The sequence below is a fragment of the Pelophylax lessonae genome, assembly GCF_965119305.1.
Source record: "Pelophylax lessonae genome assembly, chromosome: 10".
Taxonomy (NCBI): Eukaryota; Metazoa; Chordata; class Amphibia; order Anura; family Ranidae; genus Pelophylax; species Pelophylax lessonae.
In genome coordinates, this window is record NC_138777.1 from 163,545,074 (window position 1) to 163,565,493 (window position 20,420).

The 20,420-nt window shown below is 44.7% G+C and overlaps 1 protein-coding gene across 1 annotated transcript in view; it reads left to right on the forward strand.

The window, feature by feature from the left end:
• Positions 1 to 1,907: 1,907 nt before the first annotated feature.
• Positions 1,908 to 20,420, forward strand: part of CTSW (cathepsin W) — a 133,283-nt gene continuing 114,770 nt past the window's right edge. Inside the window, exons 1-2 of the mRNA XM_082269650.1 lie at positions 1,908 to 2,014; positions 2,108 to 2,162. Coding sequence (XP_082125776.1) covers positions 1,943 to 2,014; positions 2,108 to 2,162 — 127 coding nt within the window. The 5' untranslated portion in view covers positions 1,908 to 1,942. The remainder of the gene's footprint in view (positions 2,015 to 2,107; positions 2,163 to 20,420) is intronic.

The following is a 20,420-nucleotide window of genomic DNA, read 5'->3' on the forward strand; positions in this document are numbered from 1 at the left end:
AAAGCAATCTACTAAGCTGGCCAGAATCACCTCTGGAGGCAGTCTATTCTTGATCTCTCTCGCTCTCTCTCTCATATTTTCCCCCCAAAGTGCATAACTTTACATTAAACCTCATTTGCCACATTGTTGCCCAATAAAACAGTGTACTGAGGTTGGCTTGGAAGTTGGAGACATCCTGTAAGGAAGTGATCCCACTGCATAGCTTGGTGTCATCTGCAAAGACTGAAATGGTACTTTCAATCCCAGACTGTATATCATTTATAAAAATATTAAAAATGAAGGGTCCCAACGCTGAACCTTGGGGTACACCACTGATAACCTTAGACCATTTAGAGTATGAATTATTAACCACTACTTTCTGAATACGGTCTTTTAGCCAGTTTTCTATCAATTTACAAACGGATTTTTCCAAGCCTGTAGACATTAGCCTACACATTAGCTGTGTGTGTGGGGAACTGTGTCAAATGCTTTTACAAAATCCAAGTATACTACGTCCACAGCCACCCCTCTGTCTAAGGTTTTACTTACCTCCTCATAAAAATAATCCATGCTGTCTATTGCTTAAAATATTTTTTTTCCAGCAAGAACTCATCTATGTGGTCTTTTAATAAACTCTCCAGTATCTTCCTGACTATAGAAGTTAAACTAACAGGTCTATAGTTACTTGGTAAAGACATTGACCCTACGCCAATCCAATGGTACTATTCCAGTCATTAAAGAGGCCATAAAAATTAGAAATTAGCTTCGACACGACAGAGCTCAATTATTTTAGTATCCATGGGTGCATGCCCTCCGGTCCAGGTGCTTTATCCACCTTTATTCTGTCTAAATATTTTTGGACCACATCAATTTTAAACCATTGTGGATCATTTAGGTGTCAATACCATTCCCATTATGGTCATGAGCTCCCCCATGCTCCTTTGTATACACAGAGCTGAAGAAAGTATTTAATAAATTTGCCTTCTCTTTGTCCCCAGTCACCCACTCCAGATTATTTTGTAATAATTGACTTTCATGTCTGAGTCAGACAGGAGAGGAGGATCTGCAAAGTGACAGCACCAGGCTGAGAGGCACTTATTCATCAGCAGTTGTGTATTGTAAAATCTGTATGGCCCCATTTACACCTGAGCATTTTGAAACTAGAAGTTCAAAGCTCCAAAACATTCAACATCCAAAATCCCATAGTTTTCTGTTGTGCCTTTTCACACTTGAGCATAGTGTCTCTTGAAGGTTGTACCTTGAAAAAGTGCATGAGCTTCTTTTGAGCTACTAGCGATAAGAATTTTTTACCCCAACAGACAACAATGCGAAAGCCTGAAAGATGCATAAAAGCTTTTGCATTACAGTTTTTTTTTTCTCCTTAGTAACTAGCTTTCCATTGGCTAAAATGAATTAGGAGACCAAAAAAAATCACCTAAACAAAAACGCCTTAAAAATGCTCAAAAAAGCCTGTACAAACATTAAAAACAAGGCTTTATAAATGACTAAAGACGTTCAGCTCCATTTTTAATGCAGCCTAAGTGTGGATGGACTCTATTTAAAAGCAACAATAAATGTGTACTATGTAGCAATCTTCTGCCTTGGGCATAATAAAACATAAGTTTGGAATCTCAGACCTTTCCTGTATAGTTGTATGTGTCTGAAGACCCCCCCTCCTGTAAGTGTTTTTTCTAATATATGCGGGAAATCTGACCAAATGAAAATAGCTTGATCAATAGGATGGTCTTTAACAACACCGGATACCAGTAATAGAAGATGTAGCACCTCTGTTTTTAGTTTGATTTTTGCTCAGTTGTTTCCATTTATTTTGTGGTTTTTATGCTTGGTTTCCTTTGTTGATAATCACCTCACTTTCACTTTTACTAAGCACCTATTCTTTATCTTACCTTGAATATTCAATTATTCACTCCAGCATTTAGGTCTTTTGCATGAAAGTATCAGTATGCTACTGCTTTGTGCTATCAGTGCTGTCATGGTCCTTTTCCCAGACCCATCCTGTACAAGCTCCGAAATGGTGAGTGCCCATTAAATTCAGTGAATAAATGGCAACTGAAATAATTAATATTGTGATTTTTGCTGGTTACGGTTTATTGTTCATTTGTTTTAGGTTCAATTTGCAAACTTCATACAGCAGTTTAACAAGAGCTACAGAAGTCCTGAAGGTAAAACCATAGGGAAGATTTGTCTCTGAGATGCAGTAACAGTTCTTAAGTTGGTCTTAGGTTCAAAACTATAGTTTTGCTTGTTAACTATTATTTTGTTAAATTTTAAATCATACTTTTAACTTAGATTGTTTTTCCTTAATAATTTGGGGCACTTTTAAATAACTGTAACTTAAAAACAATGGGTCAGGATAATAATCAGTCAGTCCAAAAATGTCTGTATTATAATAAAACATGCTTAAAGTGGTATTAAACCCAATACCAAAAAATGTAATATATTGCAGCTTACTAATTGTTAGATGTGGTGGCTGAGACAAATACAGATAAAAATTTCCCATTTCCCAGTTGAACTGGGAAATTTTTATCTGTATTTGTCTCATGTGCCTTGGCCTTCCGTGTGTCCTTTGCTATGAAGGCCAGCTCCAGGCTCACCTGCCCCCTATCTATCCATTAGATTGCATGTGCTTCCACTGTGGAGACTCTGATGAATTTACAAAAGTTAGGACTGCAGGTAATACAGGGTGCTGTGGAGTGGCCCTGCAGCTTACACATGTGTTTGTAAATGTTTGCTAACTAAACCCCTGTTTTGATGCAAACTGTTAGAAATGTTAATTTGGTTGGTATGCAAACTGGTTAGCAAATTGAACTGGAAAAATTTTATCTGTATTTGTCTCATGTGCGTTGTCCTTCCATGTGTCCTTTGCTATGAAGGGCAGTTATAGGTGGGGGCAGAGGCCATTTTCTTTGTTGTTCATGTATACTGGTGAGTGGACACACTAGATGCCTTTGCTGTTGTGCTATTGGCTGGGCATCTATTGTGCCCCCAAGTACCTTTAGGAGGGTTGGGCCACCTCCAGGCTCACCTGCCCCCTATCTATCCATTAGCTTGCATGTGCTTCCACTGTGAAGACTCTCATAAATGTACAAGAGTTAGGACTGCAGGTAATACAGGGTGCCGTGGAGTGTCCCTGCAGCTTACACATGCGTTTGCAAATGTGTGCTAACTAAACCCCTGTTTTGACGCAAACTGTTAGACAGGTTAATTTGGCTGGTGTTAGGAACGCTTCCTGAGCACACTGATGTGTGTCATGATGTGCTGTCTGCAACCTAAAGGGTTAATCCAGAGCAGACTAATTGCAGTGATTGGCAAACAGGCTGCCTTATTTAAACAGCTCAACAGCACTGCACATTGCTGTGTTGTCTTCAGCTTCCTGTGTTCTGAACCTGCTTCCTGTTGATTTCCTGTCTGATACCTGTTGACCTTTGGCTCGTCCCTGACTTCGCTTGTTTGCTGCCTGTCCTGATCCCGGCTCGTTTTGACTACTCTTCTGGATTCTCCTTGTCGGCTCATCCACCTTCGGACCTTGACCGGTTACCCCCTGGTGGGGCGACCCTGGGGACCGCGACCTGGTATCCACCTGCAGCCAAATCCATCCTCACCTTCAGAGGCTCTGGTGAAGACCGGTGGATGCTTAGACCCCGCACCTCAGGTTAGCCTGTGCTACTCTCCTCGGGTTTCCAACCAAGCTCCGCCCACCGGCAACGGTAAGCCTTCTCTGCACGACAGGCTTCCACCTGCCTTATAACAGTACAACACAGCCATGTCGGAGCCTGCAAGAGAGGCCTCACCGTTGGAGGAAATTTGCCAGCACCTCGCAGTCCTGTCACAAGCCGTGAAGACCCTCCGGGATGGTTACACACAGCTAGAGGGACGATTACAATCCGCCACTCTCCCGGGGAACCCTCCAGTGTTATCAGCTCCGTCCACCTCTGCAGCGTCCACAGGATCTGCTCCTAGTCCCACGGTAGTGATGTTGCCACCGGAACCCCGTGTTCCGAACCCCGAAAAATTCTCCGGAGACCGGGGTAAATTCCGAGCCTTCCGTAATGCCTGCCAATTGTACTTCTCCTTGCAGCCCCGGACCTTTTCCCTGGAGGTCACCAAGGTGGGGTTTGTTGTTTCTTTGCTCCTAGGCGAGCCTCAATCCTGGGCCCATCGGCTTCTAGAGGAGAGCAGTCCCCATCTGGACTCATTATCATCATTTTTTACGGCCATGGCTCAACTTTATGATGATCCGCAGCGGTCCTCCACCGCAGAAGCTGCACTTCACGTTCTCCAGCAGGGTCGCAGGCCCGTCGAGGACTACGTCACCGACTTCCGCCGCCTGAGTTCCGATACCTCCTGGAACGAGGCGGCACTGCGCTACCAGTTCCGCCTGGGCTTATCTGAAGGACTGAAGGATGAACTAGCCCGAGTGGGTATACCTGACACCCTGGAAGATCTGATTTCCCAGGTCATTCGGATCGACCGCCGGCTCCGGGAGCGCCGGGCAGAGCGGCCTCCACAACAGTTTCGGCCAACCTGGATGCTGCCACGGGTGACTACTCCCGCACGTTTTTCCCCGACTGGACCAGTCCCTGTCTGTCCTGCTCCTACCGGTGCCACTCCAGATATGCCTGAACCCATGCAACTCAGGATCATGCGACCAGCCCTGTCTCCAGAAGAGAGGTGTCGTCGGCAAATGGGTAACCTCTGTCTCTATTGTGGAGAAGCCGGCCATTATGTGCGTTCCTGCCCTGTAAAACTCTGCAAGTTTCGTTCTGTTCCTCCACCCAGTTGTGTGGCATCTGTTACCAATACCTCTCACCTAGCTTTCCCTGTGTCATTGCAGCTCTCGGAAGGTCCCGTCCCGGTTACAGCGATCATTGATTCAGGAGCCTGCAGCTGCTTTATTGATCGCACCTTCGCTGCTCAACACGGCATACCTCTCCAGCCGAAGACCCAAGGCCTCACCATCTTTCTGGCTGACGGATCCCACATTAAATCCGGACCTGTGACCCAGGAAACCCCTCCTCTTCCCATGGTCTCCTCGTCTGGCCACAAGGAGATGATAAGTCTGGACATTATTGCATCTCCCTTATTTCCCGTTATCCTGGGGTTGCCGTGGTTGCAGGCCCACAACCCGCAGATCGATTGGACCACAGGAGCCATCCAATTCCCGTCATCATATTGCAGAAACTCCTGCCTACCCATGCCGCTCCAAGCTTCCAAAGCCCTACTCTGTCTCGAGTCTGAGCCTGAACTACGCTCCGTCGTGCCCCAGGCCTACCACGACTTTCTGGATGTGTTTAGTAAACGGGGCGCAGAGACCTTGCCCCCGCATCGTCCGTATGACTGTCCCATCGAACTGCTGCCTGGGGCTGCGATTCCGTTCGGCCGGATCTATCCCTTATCTGAACGGGAACTGGACGTGCTGAAGGATTATGTGGACGAAAACCTAAAGAAAGGGTTCATCCGCCCATCCACTTCTCCGGCGGGAGCAGGTATTTTCTTCGTGGAAAAAAAAGATCACTCTCTCCGACCTTGTATTGACTACAGGGATCTAAACAAGATCACTATTAAGAACCGCTACCCCCTTCCTCTGGTTCCCGAGCTTTTTCAGAGACTCAGGTCCGCTGCCCTGTTTACAAAATTGGACCTTCGTGGGGCCTATAACCTAGTCCGCATCCGAGAGGGGGACGAGTGGAAGACGGCTTTCCGCACCCGGTTCGGACATTTTGAGTATCTAGTGATGCCGTTCGGCCTATGTAATGCTCCGGCTACGTTCCAACATTTCGTGAACGACATCTTCAGGGATTGGTTGGACATCTTTGTCATTGTATACCTGGATGACATTTTGATTTTTTCCGCATCCCTGGAACAACACCGCGAGCATGTCCGAAATGTTCTCAGCCGCCTCCGCCAGCATGGTCTATATGCCAAGGCTGAAAAATGCGACTTCGAGCAAAGCAGCATTTCATTTTTGGGGCTAATAATTTCCACGGAAGGAATAAAGATGGACCCCCAGAAAGTTTCTGCTATTCTGGATTGGCCTCCGCCATCTGATAAGAAAGGAGTGCAGCGCTTTGTCGGCTTTGCCAATTTTTATAGGAGGTTCATAAGGGGATTCTCCAACATCATTTCCCCTATCACCCAGCTCACCAAGAAAGATGTCCGTTATTCTTGGACTCCTGAGGCCCAGTCCGCTTTCATGATTTTAAAGAAGCTCTTTACATCTGCTCCTATCCTGAGCCATCCAGATCCCACCTTACCCTACCTCCTTGAGGTAGATGCCTCAGAAGTCGCTATTGGGGCAGTCATCTCCCAAAGACAGGGGGTCAAGGACCTGATGCACCCAATAGCTTTCTTTTCCCGAAAACTCTCCACGGCGGAGAGGAATTATGATGTGGGAGACCGGGAACTTTTGGCTATTAAAGCCGCCCTGGAAGAATGGCGATATCTGCTTGAGGGTGCGGCACACCCTATTCTCATTTTCACGGACCATAAAAACCTTGAGTACCTGAGATCTGCCAAACGTCTGCGACCCCGTCAGGCACGATGGGCACTGTTCTTCTCTAGGTTTTCGTTCCACATTACCTACCGACCTGGATCCAAAAATGTCAAACCAGACGCCCTGTCTAGGATGTTTGACAACCCTAAAGAGGTCCCAGTACCTGACACCATTCTGTCTGAAAAGAACTTTCTGCTTCTTCTCACAGGTCTGAGGTCCCGTCTCGAACAAGCCTCGGCTAAAATTTCTGACCCACCGGGAACTCTCCTGTCACGCAGGGATGGCTTGTTATGGGCCGGGGACAAGATTTTTGTTCCAGAGGACGTCCGAGTGGCAGTTCTGGGTGCCTGTCATGATCATCTTCTAGCCGGTCATTTTGGCATCCAAAGAACTCTTGACCTTCTGCAGCGCACCTTTTGGTGGCCCGAGATGGAAAAGAACTGCAGACACTATGTCCTTTCCTGCACCACTTGTTCCCGGAGTAAGACCGCAAGAAGCAAGGCTTGGGGGCTTCTCAGACCACTCCCAGTTCCTGACCGGCCCTGGCAGACAATCGCCATGGACTTCATTGTGGAACTGCCTCTTTCAGGAGGGTGCTCTGCCATCTTTGTGGTCGTAGACCGGCTTTCCAAGATGGCCCACTTTTTACCCCTCAAGGGTACTCCCACCACGAAAGAGACCGCAGACATCTTTCTCAAGGAGGTAGTAAGACTACATGGTGTACCTACCAGTATCATCTCTGACAGAGGGGTGCAATTCACGTCCCGTTTCTGGAAGGCATTATGTGGGCTCCTGAAGATCGACCTGGCTATGTCCTCATCCTACCATCCACAGACTAACGGTCAAACCGAGAGGACTAACCAGACCCTGGAGCAATACCTCCGTTGCTTCACTACATTTGTCCAGGATGACTGGGTAACCTTATTGCCATTTGCGGAATTCGCATATAATAATTCCAAACATTCCGTCACCGGGCAATCCCCCTTCTTCGCCAATTACGGGTTCCATCCCTCCTTCCTGCCTGACATCTCCTCTGAATCTGGAGTTCCCGCAGTCCAGGACATTTTCAACTTTGTCACCAGCAATAACAAACTTCTGCGGGAAACGTTGAGCAAGGCTCAGGCAGCGTCCAAGAAAACCTTTGACGAGAAAAAGAGGGGAGAGTTAATCCTCCAGCCCGGTGATCGGGTTTTGCTGTCCACAGCTAACCTCCGCTTGGCCTGCCCGTCCAAGAAGTTGGCTCCCAAATTTATCGGCCCATTTTCAGTTAAAAGGAGACTCAATGCCGTTGCTTACGAACTATCCTTACCTGATACCCTGCGGATCCATCCTGTATTCCATGTCACCCTCTTAAAGCCCGTGGTTCCTGATGCCTTCCCTGGCAGAAATTCTGGACCTCCCGAACCTGTGATTATTGATGGAGACGTGGAGTATGAAGTGGAGGCCATACTTGACTGTCGGAAGAGAGGTAACCAGCTCCAGTACCTGATCAAGTGGAAAGGCTATGGGCCGGAAGAAAATTCCTGGGAACCGGAGAGGAACATCCATGCTGCAGATTTAATCCAGGCGTTTTTTCTTGCCCATCCTCAAAAAAGCAGTTTGTTGGGCACCCGGAGGTTGCCCTTAAGGGGGGGGCAATGTTAGGAACGCTTCCTGAGCACACTGATGTGTGTCATGATGTGCTGTCTGCAACCTAAAGGGTTAATCCAGAGCAGACTAATTGCAGTGATTGGCAAACAGGCTGCCTTATTTAAACAGCTCAACAGCACTGCACATTGCTGTGTTGTCTTCAGCTTCCTGTGTTCTGAACCTGCTTCCTGTTGATTTCCTGTCTGATACCTGTTGACCTTTGGCTCGTCCCTGACTTCGCTTGTTTGCTGCCTGTCCTGATCCCGGCTCGTTTTGACTACTCTTCTGGATTCTCCTTGTCGGCTCATCCACCTTCGGACCTTGACCGGTTACCCCCTGGTGGGGCGACCCTGGGGACCGCGACCTGGTATCCACCTGCAGCCAAATCCATCCTCACCTTCAGAGGCTCTGGTGAAGACCGGTGGATGCTTAGACCCCGCACCTCAGGTTAGCCTGTGCTACTCTCCTCGGGTTTCCAACCAAGCTCCGCCCACCGGCAACGGTAAGCCTTCTCTGCACGACAGGCTTCCACCTGCCTTATAACAGCTGGTAAGCAAACTGGTTAGCAAATTGAACTGGGAAATTTTTATCTGTATTTGTCTCATGTGCGTTGCCCTTCCATGTGTTCTTTGCTATGAAGGCCAGTTATAGGTGGGGGCAGAAGCCATTTTCTTTCCTTCTTAGATGTGGTGGCTGCATTACTTTTTCTTTTTTTAGGCTTTTTCCCTCTGTTTTCATGGCGTGATCTGGCCAGTAACACACCTCCTGTATTAGAGGGCTCCTACTCTGGATGAATGAGCTTAGGAACATCTTTGGACTGCAGCATTGTCAGTCTGGGGGGGGGGAGTGTTGGATGTACTAGCAGATTTAGATACACTAACAAATGGAAGCCAAACTCCAGGTCAAACTGCAGTTACACAATCAGTTACAGCAAACAGTTTATGTAAATAATTAAAAGCTGAATATAGTAAGCACCTCTGTCAGTGGTAAATGGTTTCTCTCAGCCCTCTAAATACTACATTTGCAGAGGAGCTTCTTCTGTTGAAAAATAACAGACTTGCTGGTAAGATCACCAGGGAAATATAAAGGAAAGAAATAATTGGTAGACTGTAATATAATAAATGTTTGTTTTCGGGTTTAATACCACTTTGAAGCGTATATCCACTTTTACAGTCAAATTTTTGAGAAAAATCATCCACTATTTGTTTGTTGTGTGTTCCCATTCAATTAGTGTCTGAGCTTTTAGGCCTACAAACACCAAAGTCAAACCCACACAGTCTGTTTTATTTAAAAAATAGTCTTTAATTCTTATGTTTTAACTCTAAAGTCCAAAAACTATTGGAATTCACTTTTTGGGTAAATACAAGGGGGGGGGGTCTAATTTGTTGCTTTGGGTTACTACACTTAAGAATAAAGTTGAATATGCTTAGGTACAAACTTCACCTTCAATTATTTTAGTTTAACATGGTGTCCAATATGCAAGTGGGTTACATATATAAGAATGGGGCCATAATATCATGATTTATAGAACAGTCATAGTCATCATGTGTCACTATTTTCGAAGGTGTTAATAAATAGAATACATGTAAAAAAATCAAATAAACTTAATGATGACAATGAATGAAAGTAAACTGCAGTTAGTGATTTACTAAATCTTTCCATATGGTTATTAAAAAACTTGTACAAATGCAGTAATAGCAGTGCTTCCAAATGTAAAGACATGTAATTGATAATACGCTAATTCAAAACTTCTTTAGGCTGCTTGGCTTCAAGTAGCCCAGCAGATTTAATAAGTTTTAATAAAGAGGTTTCTAAGTAAACCTTAGTTATCCTAAATAACTTTAATTAAAACTAACCCCTCCCCCTTTAGCATTTTTTGATAGTTTTTGCAATTTTATTTTAATTGTATTTTACAATCATTTTTTTTATTTTCATTCCTTTTTATTTTTTAATTTTGTGTATATAAAAAAAAATACACATTTAAAAATGATTTATATATGTTGGAAATAGTTTATTATTGTCTTGAGATTTCCATAAAAACAAAAAAAACAAATAAGTAGTTGTAGTAGTTAATAACTTGCTGTTGTATTAATATCCACTAATTAATGCTGGCAACATTAAAAGTTTTTCATATGCATTCTTTTTTATTAAAGTATATACAAAATGCTGTGATAATGACTCTAAATTCCGAGTCCACCCTGCGCTAGGCAACAAATAATCAAAAAGAAAATACAATACTGCCGCTGCTGCTCATCAAAAAAATGAAAAAATAATATAACAAAAAAAAAAACACAGCGCTAAAGACAGTGCATAATCTCACATCAAATAACCGAAAAAGAACTTAATCCAGTGAATTCGAACACTGTACCTTACTTCTCGTGAATGAGTGCAATAAAACCCAGTGTGGGCAATGGTGAATAAATTATTAAACAATCCCAGTGCTAATAAATAAGTGATTTATAACTCATGTGAATGTACAATGTATATGTAAAGCGCTGCGTAAATTGACAGCGCTATATAAGTACCGTATTTTCCGGCGTATAAGACGACTGGGCGTATAAGACGACCCCCCTAATTTTCATCTACCAGTAATACTTATACTTAGGTTACCTTGGAGATATTATACCCAGCGTATAAGACGACCCCCCATTTTTGGGCGATTTTTTTGAGGTTCAAAAGTAGTCTTATACGCCAGAAAATACAGTACCTGAAATAATAATAATATGAATATATATTTCACTAATAAGACCCCAGTGACAGAAAAAAAATATATAAAATGTTAATGAGTATAAATAGGTATTCCAGTAAATCAAAAATAGATATATATGTGTCCAGTGATCATCCAGTGATTAAACGTGACTGGTGCTCAAAAAATGGGAACATCCAAGTGACTTCTTGTGGATCGTGGATCCCGTGTTCACTCCTCCCCCAACAGTGAATTCACTTACCAGAAAGTGTGGACCCCTAGGCTGTACAGCATAGGGGTCTAAAAGGCTTGGTACTGGTAAGCAATTGTAGGTAGGGACTCCCTTTAAGTATTCTCTCCTCGATATGGGAAGACAGATAAAAAAAACTCCAAATAGTGTAATACGTTCCAATACGGTTTTATTGATAAAAACGTGCAGATATACACTTACAATGTTATCAATATTCATGGGCTCATCATGTATAGCACGGCTAACCTCCAAGGTGTCCATGAAGTGGCCACAGCATACTGCTCTCGCTGTCTGTGCAGTGACAAGCAGCGTGTGTTTCACCGCGCTTCCGCTTGCATTCCACCTTACCGGAAGTGACGTATGATGTTGCTGACAAGACCGGAATTACATTGACGCATTACGCCCCTCCCAGTGGGCGTTTTCAAAGACATATCAGACCAGCTTCTCAGCAAGTAATTTATACTACCTGTGGCGATCACATGACCCCAGGGCTGATTTCCTGTTTGGTGTCTACTAGCTTCAAATACACCTTCACTTCCTGTTTAACAACCTTAGCATCTTATAAAATTATTTCTCCATAAATGAAAAATAAAGTGCATATATACTTATTACAATCCTAAAATATATATATAATCCTAAAAAATATGTTACATAAACTTTGTTACAATCCTATAAAGTGTTTAAAAAATTAGCTAATAACTAAAAAAAGTTTAATAATCAAGCAGAGGATATGCTGAGAAAACGATGATAATACTGCGCACAGACCAAGTCAATATAAATGATGCATAAATATGTTTTTAATAAAATATTTCATAAATATGTATTACATAAAATTATGCACTGTCTTTAGCTCTGTGTTTTTTTGTTATATTATATATTGTTATATACAGTACAAAATGCTGCTTTCAAGTATGTTGTTACATAGTTAGGTTAAAAAAGACACAAATCTATTCAGTTCAACCAATAAAAAAAAAAAAAATGAGAGAGCAAATACAATGCTGTAGCACACAATGATTATTTACATTTCTATGACCTTATTTTTAGTTTCTCCAAGTAAAAAATTGATTTAAGTATTTTGTGCTGGATTAAAAAGCAACAAATAGAAGTAAATGTAAAGCAGTAATGTATGCTCTTAGCAAGTGCTGACTGAAGCCATTCGGAACCCAAAACAGAAGCATTTTTTGCAAAGCAATATCGCCACATTTAGGCTCCATTCACATCTAGGGGTTTCTATTTTACAGGCGTTTTTCTGGTGTTTTTGCAAAAATTGTATCAAATACTTACCGTAATTTTCCTTTCCTGATGCCAGTACAGTATCTCACAAAATGTGACAACACTGAAATAATGGCACTTTGCTACAATGTAAAGTAGTGAGTGTACAGCTTGTATAACAGTGTAAATTTGCTGTCCCTTCAAAAAAACTCAACACACAGCCATTAATGTCTAAACCGTAGGCAACAAAAGTGAGTACACCCCGAAGTGAAAATGTCCAAATTGGGCCCAAAGTGTCAATATTTTGTGTTGCCACCATTATTTTCCAGCACTGCCTTAACCCTCTTGGGCATGGAGTTCACCAGAGCTGTACAGGTTGTCACTGGAGTCCTCTTCCACTCCTCCATGATGACATCACGGAGCTGGTGGATGTTAGAGACTTTGCGCTCCTCCACCTTCCGTTTGATTATGCCCCACAGATGCTCAATAGGGTTTAGGTCTGGAGACATGCTTGGCCAGTCCATCACCTTTACCGTCAGCTTCTTTAGCAAGGCAATGGTCGTCTTGGAGGAGTGTTTGGGGTCGTTATCATGTTGGAATTCTGCCCTGTGGCCCAGTCTCCAAAGGGAGAGGTTCATGCTCTGCTTCAGTATGTCACAGTACATATTGGCATTCATGGTTCCCTCATTAAACTGTAGCTTCCCAGTGCCGGCAGCACGTATGCAGCCCCAGACCATGACACTCCCACCACCATGCTTGACTGCAGGAAAGATGCACTTGTCTTTGTACTCCTCACCTGTTTGCCGCCACACACCCTTGACACCCTTTAAACCAAATAAGTTTATCTTGGTCTTATAAGAGCACAGGACATGGTTCCAGGAATCCATGTCCTTAGTTTGCTTGTCTTCAGCAAACTGTTTGCAGGCTTTCTTGTGCATCATCTTTAGAAGAGGCTTCCTTCTAGGACAACAGCAATGCAGACCAATTTGGTGCAGTGTGCGGCATATGGTCTGAGCACTGACAGGCTGACCCACCCCCCCCACACCCCTTTAACCTCTTCAGCAATGCTGGCAGCACTCATACATCTATTTCCCAAAGACAACCTCTGGATATGATGCTGAGCATGTGCACTCATCTTCCTTGGTCAACCATAGCGAGGCCTGTTCTGAGTGGAACCTGTCCTGCTAAGCCGCTGTATGGCCTTGGCCACCGTGCTGAAGCTCAGTTTCAGGGTCTTGGCAATCTTCTTATATCCTAGGCCATTTTTATGTAGAGCAACAATTCTTTTTTTCAGTTCCTCAGAGAGTTCCAGTGACCAGTATGAGAGAGTGAGAGTGATAACACAAAATTTAACACATCTGCTCCCCATTCACACCTGAGACCTTGTAACACTAATGAGTCACAAGGGAGGGAAAAAGGCTAATTGGACTCAATTTAGACATTTTTACTTAGCGGTGTACTTACTTTTGTTGCCAGCGGTTTAGAAAGTAATGTCTGTGTGTTGAGTTATTTTGAGGTCGACAGCAAATGTACATTTGTGAGATACTGTACATTGCAGCATACATATGATATAGCTCTGCCCCTATATCCACCCACAGGACCTGTTTAAATCTATAAAAGTCTGATTGAGAGCAACCTCCCCTATTTTCCAAATTAAGCAGAAAGATCAGAGGGAGGGTTGATATGCTGCCACGCATTGGCATAAGGAAAGGAAAATTACAGCAAGCATTTGATATAATTTTCCTTTTTCCTGATGCCAACATGGCAGCATACATATGATAAATAATGAGTATTTGAGAGGGAGGGTTTAATGTTGCAAACTTAGTCTTTATTCGACAATGGACATATGAGCGTAAATAGTTTTCCTCCCAAACTCTACTGTAGTGAGAGCTGCTGGATCCACTTTGTAGTGTTTTAAGAACGTATGATGTGAAGACCAGCTTGCCGCTCTGCAGACTGTCTCCAGAGACACTCCTGAGCGTGCTGCCCAAGAAGAAGACATCACCCTGGTTGAGTGAGCTCTAACCTCCTCTGGAGGATCCTTCCTGGCTGCTCTTTATACTCGATGAATAGTTTTAACTATCCAGAAAAAATGGTTCTGGCCGAAGGTTCCTTACCTTTCAATTTTCCAGTAGGTAGGATGAAAAGCCTGTCAGAACATCTGAATGCAGAAGTAGCCTGGAGATAGGACTCGAGGACTTTTGGAATGTCCAGTTCATGCTGGTCAGCTCCTGATTCTTCTGGGAAGGCTGGAAGCACCCATTCACTGGAAAGGTGAAATATTAAAACTAATTTTGGGATAAAGTGATCCAATGGTCTCAGCACAACCCTGTCTGGGAAGAACACAGTATAAGGCTCAGTAGCTTCCAGTGCTTGGAGTTCCGACACTCCTCCCCATGAGGTTATGGCTATTAGAAAAGTTGTTTTCAAGGTGATGTCCCATAGTGAACAATTCTCCGTAGGAGCACAAGGAGGGTTTCCCAGAAAATTGAGGACTATTGCCAGGTCCCATTGAGGGAACCTATTTATTTTTTGAGGGCGTAGTCTGAGTCTCTCATGAAGCACTCCACAAGTGGGCTTTCTGCTCATTTCCATAGGATAAATGCTGAGATGGCCGAGATCTACAGCGAACTCAGGCTAAGTCCTAATTCCAGTACGGATTGCAGAAAAGAAAGGACTTGGGACACATTAGGGTTATTGGGGTCAAACAGACATCTGACCGCAAAGCTCGCAAACCTATCCCATATCCTGGAATATATGGAATTGGTAGACCCTTTTCTGGAGCTCTGTCAGGTTCTGATAACCTCAGGGAAACATCCTAATACTTGAAACCCCTGCCTTTCAATTTCCAGGTCACTAGACCCAGCCTTGATGGATGTGGATGCAGGATTTCTCCCTGCAACAGAAGATGAGGAGTCACTGGCAGCATGATCTGAGGGCACCTGCTGAGATCCATTGCCAGTGAGAACCATGGTCTGCGAACCAGTAGGGCAATATCGCAATGACTGTCAGATTATCTGCCAACAATCTCTTTAGAAATTTCAATATCAAAGAAATTGGAGGGAAGGCATATGCCAGTTGTGACACCCAAGGATGGGTCAAGACGTCTGTCCCCTCTGCCATTTGATGTGGATAGCATGAGAGCAATCGGCTCACCTTGCAGTTGGTTGAAGAGGCAAAAAGATCAATTTACGGATGTCCCCACTGGTGGACAATCTGCTTGAACCCTTCGAGGTGAAGGGCCCACTCGGTGGGGTCATTGAATTGCCTGGATAGGCAATCTGCTTCCAGGTTCTGACAGCCTGGAAGATATATGGCCCTCAAATCAGGTAGATGTTGTTGTGCCAATGACATGATCGGCTCCACCTCTCTCAAGAAATAGACTGTGTGTCCTTGACTCTGTATGTAAGATACTGCTGCTGTGTTGTCCATATGGAGCAGGACTGGTTGACCTTGTATGTAAAGCAGTAAGGTGGCTAACACCATAAAGGCTGCTCCAGGTTCCAGGATGTTGGAGACTAGGCCCTGAAAAGAAAATTCCCATCTGCTCTAGATCTTGTGGTGTTCGCAGGTGGCGCTGCGCTGGCGTCTGTGGTAACAATGATTCATTGTTGTGACCCCGAAGGACGATGCTGTAATAGTGTTTTTGATTTATCCACCACCAGAGACTCTGGCGTATCTGGTTGTTGATCCTGATTGGCTGGGATTGATGCACTTTCTTCCACTGCCTCAGGAATCCTTGTTGAAAAACTCAGAGTTTCCAGTTCACTCAGGGGATCATCGAGATACACGAGGCCATCATTCCAAGGACTCATGCACTGGGATGCTGACAATACTGGTGCCGGCAATATCCTTTGAGAATGTCAGGATCTCGCCATAGACAGCTTGATTTGCTTGCTTACTGTTTGCCGCTGGATGTTTGTAAGTGCATTTCCGTTTTTATAATAAATTGGTTTTAGCGGTTTTACACTATGTCTGTCTCCTTTGGTTTGTATCTTCATGTCATCGGCTGATTGAGAGCTTCATTCTCCCTTCATTCTACCTGATACTCACCCTTGGAGCATCCGTGGTTACAGTCTTATCCAGAGGAATCCAGGATCTATTTTGTGAGCCTCATTTGACCCATATACTGTATGGTATTTTGGGTCCACATTATCTGGTGAGTGCATATTTAATTCCCCCTAATGGTGTCGGGATCTGCCAAACACTGTGACCACCTTTATCACCTTGGATGTTAATATTTCACCTATACACATGGGACTCACTCATTTATATTTTTCTATCACTCATTCTGATTGCTTATAAATGAACTGATATGGTTTATTTGTCACTTTGATTGTTTACAGTGAACTATTATAGTTTACCTATCACTTATGGCTACACGTATATATATACTGGTGCTACCAATGCTTGCTGGAATTTCTCCCTGATCTTGGGGAGCTTTCGAAGAGGCGAGGAAACTGTGGCCTCCCAAGTATTGAACTGGGCCCCCAGATAGATCATACTCTGTGTTGGCTCCAGTTAGCTCTTTTGAAGATTGACTATCCAACCAAATGCCAGTAAGGTGTACAGTAGGAGCTCTCTCCGCAAGAGTTCTTGGTTCTGGGCCATGAGGATGATATCATCCAAGAAATGATGGACTCTGAGCCCCTTCTCCCTCAGAGGGGCTAAAACCGCAATCAGAACCTTGGTGAAGGTTTAAGGAGAAGTGGATAGCCCAAAGGGCAAGCAGAAAAATTGGTAATGTCTGTCTCCTAGTGCAAACCTGAGGAACCTATGTTATGATTGATGATCAGGACATGCAGGTAGGCATCATACAAGTCCACCAAAATCATCCAGCCCCCTGGTTGAATTACCTGGATTAAAGTATTGAGGGACTCCATTTTGAATCTCTCTATCTGAATAAATCAATTACATTTCTTGAGATCGATTACTGGTCTGAAGCCCCCCGTCTTTTTCTGTACCAGAAATAGAGGCAAGTAGAAGTCTGTAAACCTTTGACAGGCCAGAACTGCTATGATCGCCCCTTGACCCAGCAAGATATTGATGTACTCTTGAAGAGCAGATAACTTTAGGGTCGACTAGGTTGTCTAGGTGGAGGTAAAGGAGTCTTCTGGGGGTTGTCGTTTGAATGGCCAATAATGGCCTTGCATTACTGTGGACTGAACTCAGCGATCTTGGCAGTGATCTTGCCAGAACTGGGCAAATCTGAGCAGCCTCGCTCCAACTGCACACCCCCCCCCCCACCCCCCCTGGCCTGACGTCAAAAGGACTTCTGGGTACCTACCTTAGCTCTCTCTGACCGTATGAAGGTTGATTGTGTACCCCTCCAGTTTCTTCTAGGGTGAAAACTTCCAAAATCCTGCTACCTGTTAGGGGCTCCTCTGGTTGGTCGCCCTCTCTTGCATCTAGACCTTCAATCTTGGGGTAGAAGACCTGATCTTCCTCCTGTAACCCTGGAGATGGCTGTCTCCAGCTTTTGGTCAAACAGGGCCTTCCCATCAAAAGGCAATTTGCAGCAATTCTGCTGTGAGGAAGGATCCGCCACCCAGGGTTTTAGCCACAAAGCTCTTTTGGCTGTCACCGACCATCGAATGATGTCTATGGCTGCCTGCTGTGAGATAGGACTTTCTCAAGTCCGTATCAATACGTCTGTTCAGGACATCGCGAAAAGAAGAAGAGTCTTCCATTGGAAGTGTTACATTTCATTCTTGGCCAGTCTAGTGACTGCCGCATCCACCATTGAGGGGTTAGATAAAGGTGCTCCATCCTCCTCTGATAAAGGGTATAATTTCTGTAACCTATTGGTCGAGCAGGATTTTCTCTCTCCTTTCTCCCAATCCTCTTAAAACAGGCCTCTTATTTCTGTCATAAGAGGAAAGGTAGCTACCTGTTTCTTTAGGTGGGGATATTAAGTATTTTCTTTCTTTGGAGGAGGCTCAGGATCCTCCCATTCCAGTGCAGCGGATGGTTATGGTGGCACCATAGCAAATTCAAAGCCTGAACCCTCCGGCTCCTCAGGCGAGGAGGAAGCTGTATCTTCTCCCTCGTCCTGGAAGGTTGGTTGAATTGCTGGACCTGGCGAATCAGCCTGGCTAGTACGCTGAGCTGTAGTCACCCCCGAAGTGCCTGGTACCTCTCTGGTTAGAGAGGGTTCAGTGGTTTGGCCTAGAGCTGGTACAGGGTCGATATTCTGTCCGTCCGTTTCTGTCCCTGGTTGTCCAAGACGACCGGGAAAATTCCGCCAGGGAGACTAATCTTTTAAACAGTGTTGACACCTGATGACTCTCGTACTCCTGGTCTCTAGCAAGCTTCTTGAAGCAGTGGCTACAAACCAGCTTTCCTGGAAACAGGCCATCTCCACATGACCAACATTTGCCTCTTGGCCGTTGAGCCCCTTGGAGGTTAAGCCGTGTGCTTTCTCGCGTACATTTGCGCCCTTTATACTGGGATCTGCCAGGACTGCAAGAGTCACTCTCTGCCCTGGGAAAGTCCTGATAATCCAGAGAACCTCTTGACCTCCTAGAGCAGGAGTGTGAGTGGCCGGGGCTGAAATAAATAAAAGAAGGCACGCTCATCAGGACATAATGCACTCTTTTGTCCCTCATCTGCTTACTTACCCAAAGGCGGTACTTATCTGATATTGCGCTGGTCCTGGCTATGTGGCGGTAGGCTCATGCTGGCAGAAGAACCAAAATGTACAAAGGGGACTGTATAGCAATAGAAATGAAAATAAGAGAGGAAAAGACACACACACACATATATATATATATATATATATATATATATATATATATATATATATACCTCTCCAGCCCTTGTGAGCTGCAACCCTGGGTGTGAGAACTGAGACATTGACAACTCCGGCATCTTTGTTTGGTTGTTTTATTGTAGTTTTAGGGGATGGGAGAAGGGAATGAGTGCGATACTCCTTTGGCTCGACTATGTACAATTCTGGGACTTTTGTAGCAAAAATGCCCATTAGCACTGTCTTGACGCCAGCCGACGCTAGCCAACGCTTACTAATGCTTTGAACACACTGTATCTCTGAAAGCTGTGCTGGAACCCCGACTTAAGTCTAGCAGATCCAGGACTGTACTGTAGAACCTTGAACATCTGACACTGCTTGCACTGCAAAGTCACTGACTACTCTCTCCAGCCTTGCCCTGGCTTGAGGTAGCTTGCCGTGTATTCCTGTATGGCTGCAACTCTCAACTGATGCACTCACACTGTGCAATAACTCTTCAGGGCCCAACTGCAGACGCCCCCTTTGCCACTTCAGGGTCCTCAACCTAGGTACTCCCTCTATCACTTTAGGGTCCTCTGACTAGGTGCCCCCTTTACAGCTAGCTGACACTTGGATCCTAGAAACTTCACCGGAGTGGTCCCCACTGACTCTAGGCAGACCCCCAGGGGCAATCCTCAGTACTCACAACCTGTGTAGGCTTTCCTGGGACTGGACCCCTCTCACTCTCCGCTGGTTCTCGGCACACGAGATCCCCTCAGCTCAACTCAGTGCTCTCTGGATTCTCAGGCAGCACCCGAGACATCTGCCTCCTCTGACAAGAGGATAGACAGCCGTCCTCTCCCTCCTGGGACTCTGCTTCCCGCCAAAGACAATGAGTCATGCTCTCCCTCAAACTTATACCCACTCCCAGAATCCTTTGCAGCAGAATCTGCCTTCTGGGGTAGTTACAAGCCTAAATGTATCCCTGATTGGGTTTCCTCCACTGCCCTATGAGAAGTCTCTCACAGAGCCAGTGGGGTGACTCCCCCTTCAGCAGACACACCTGCAAACCATGACACCCTACCAAAAGAAATCATGGCCCTGCTGTTAGGCAGACAAGGCCCATTATGCATTTACCTAGCACCTACCTGTAGGGTGCTACATATATATATATATACACACAGTTTATACACCCACACTCCTTTACACACACCTTTTTAACTCTTTTTTTTATATTTATTTCCAAGGAGGAATCTGCACAGAACCCCCTCAACAACAGTCACCCCCCCCCCAATCATTATTCTTCCAGCAAGCCTTACTTGAACTCTGCTTGCTACTGCTAGTACCCGCTGGTCTGGATGCCTGACTGAAAAGGCATCCATTACTAAATCTGTGTGCCCTTTAAAGAGGGCGCTTCATAAAA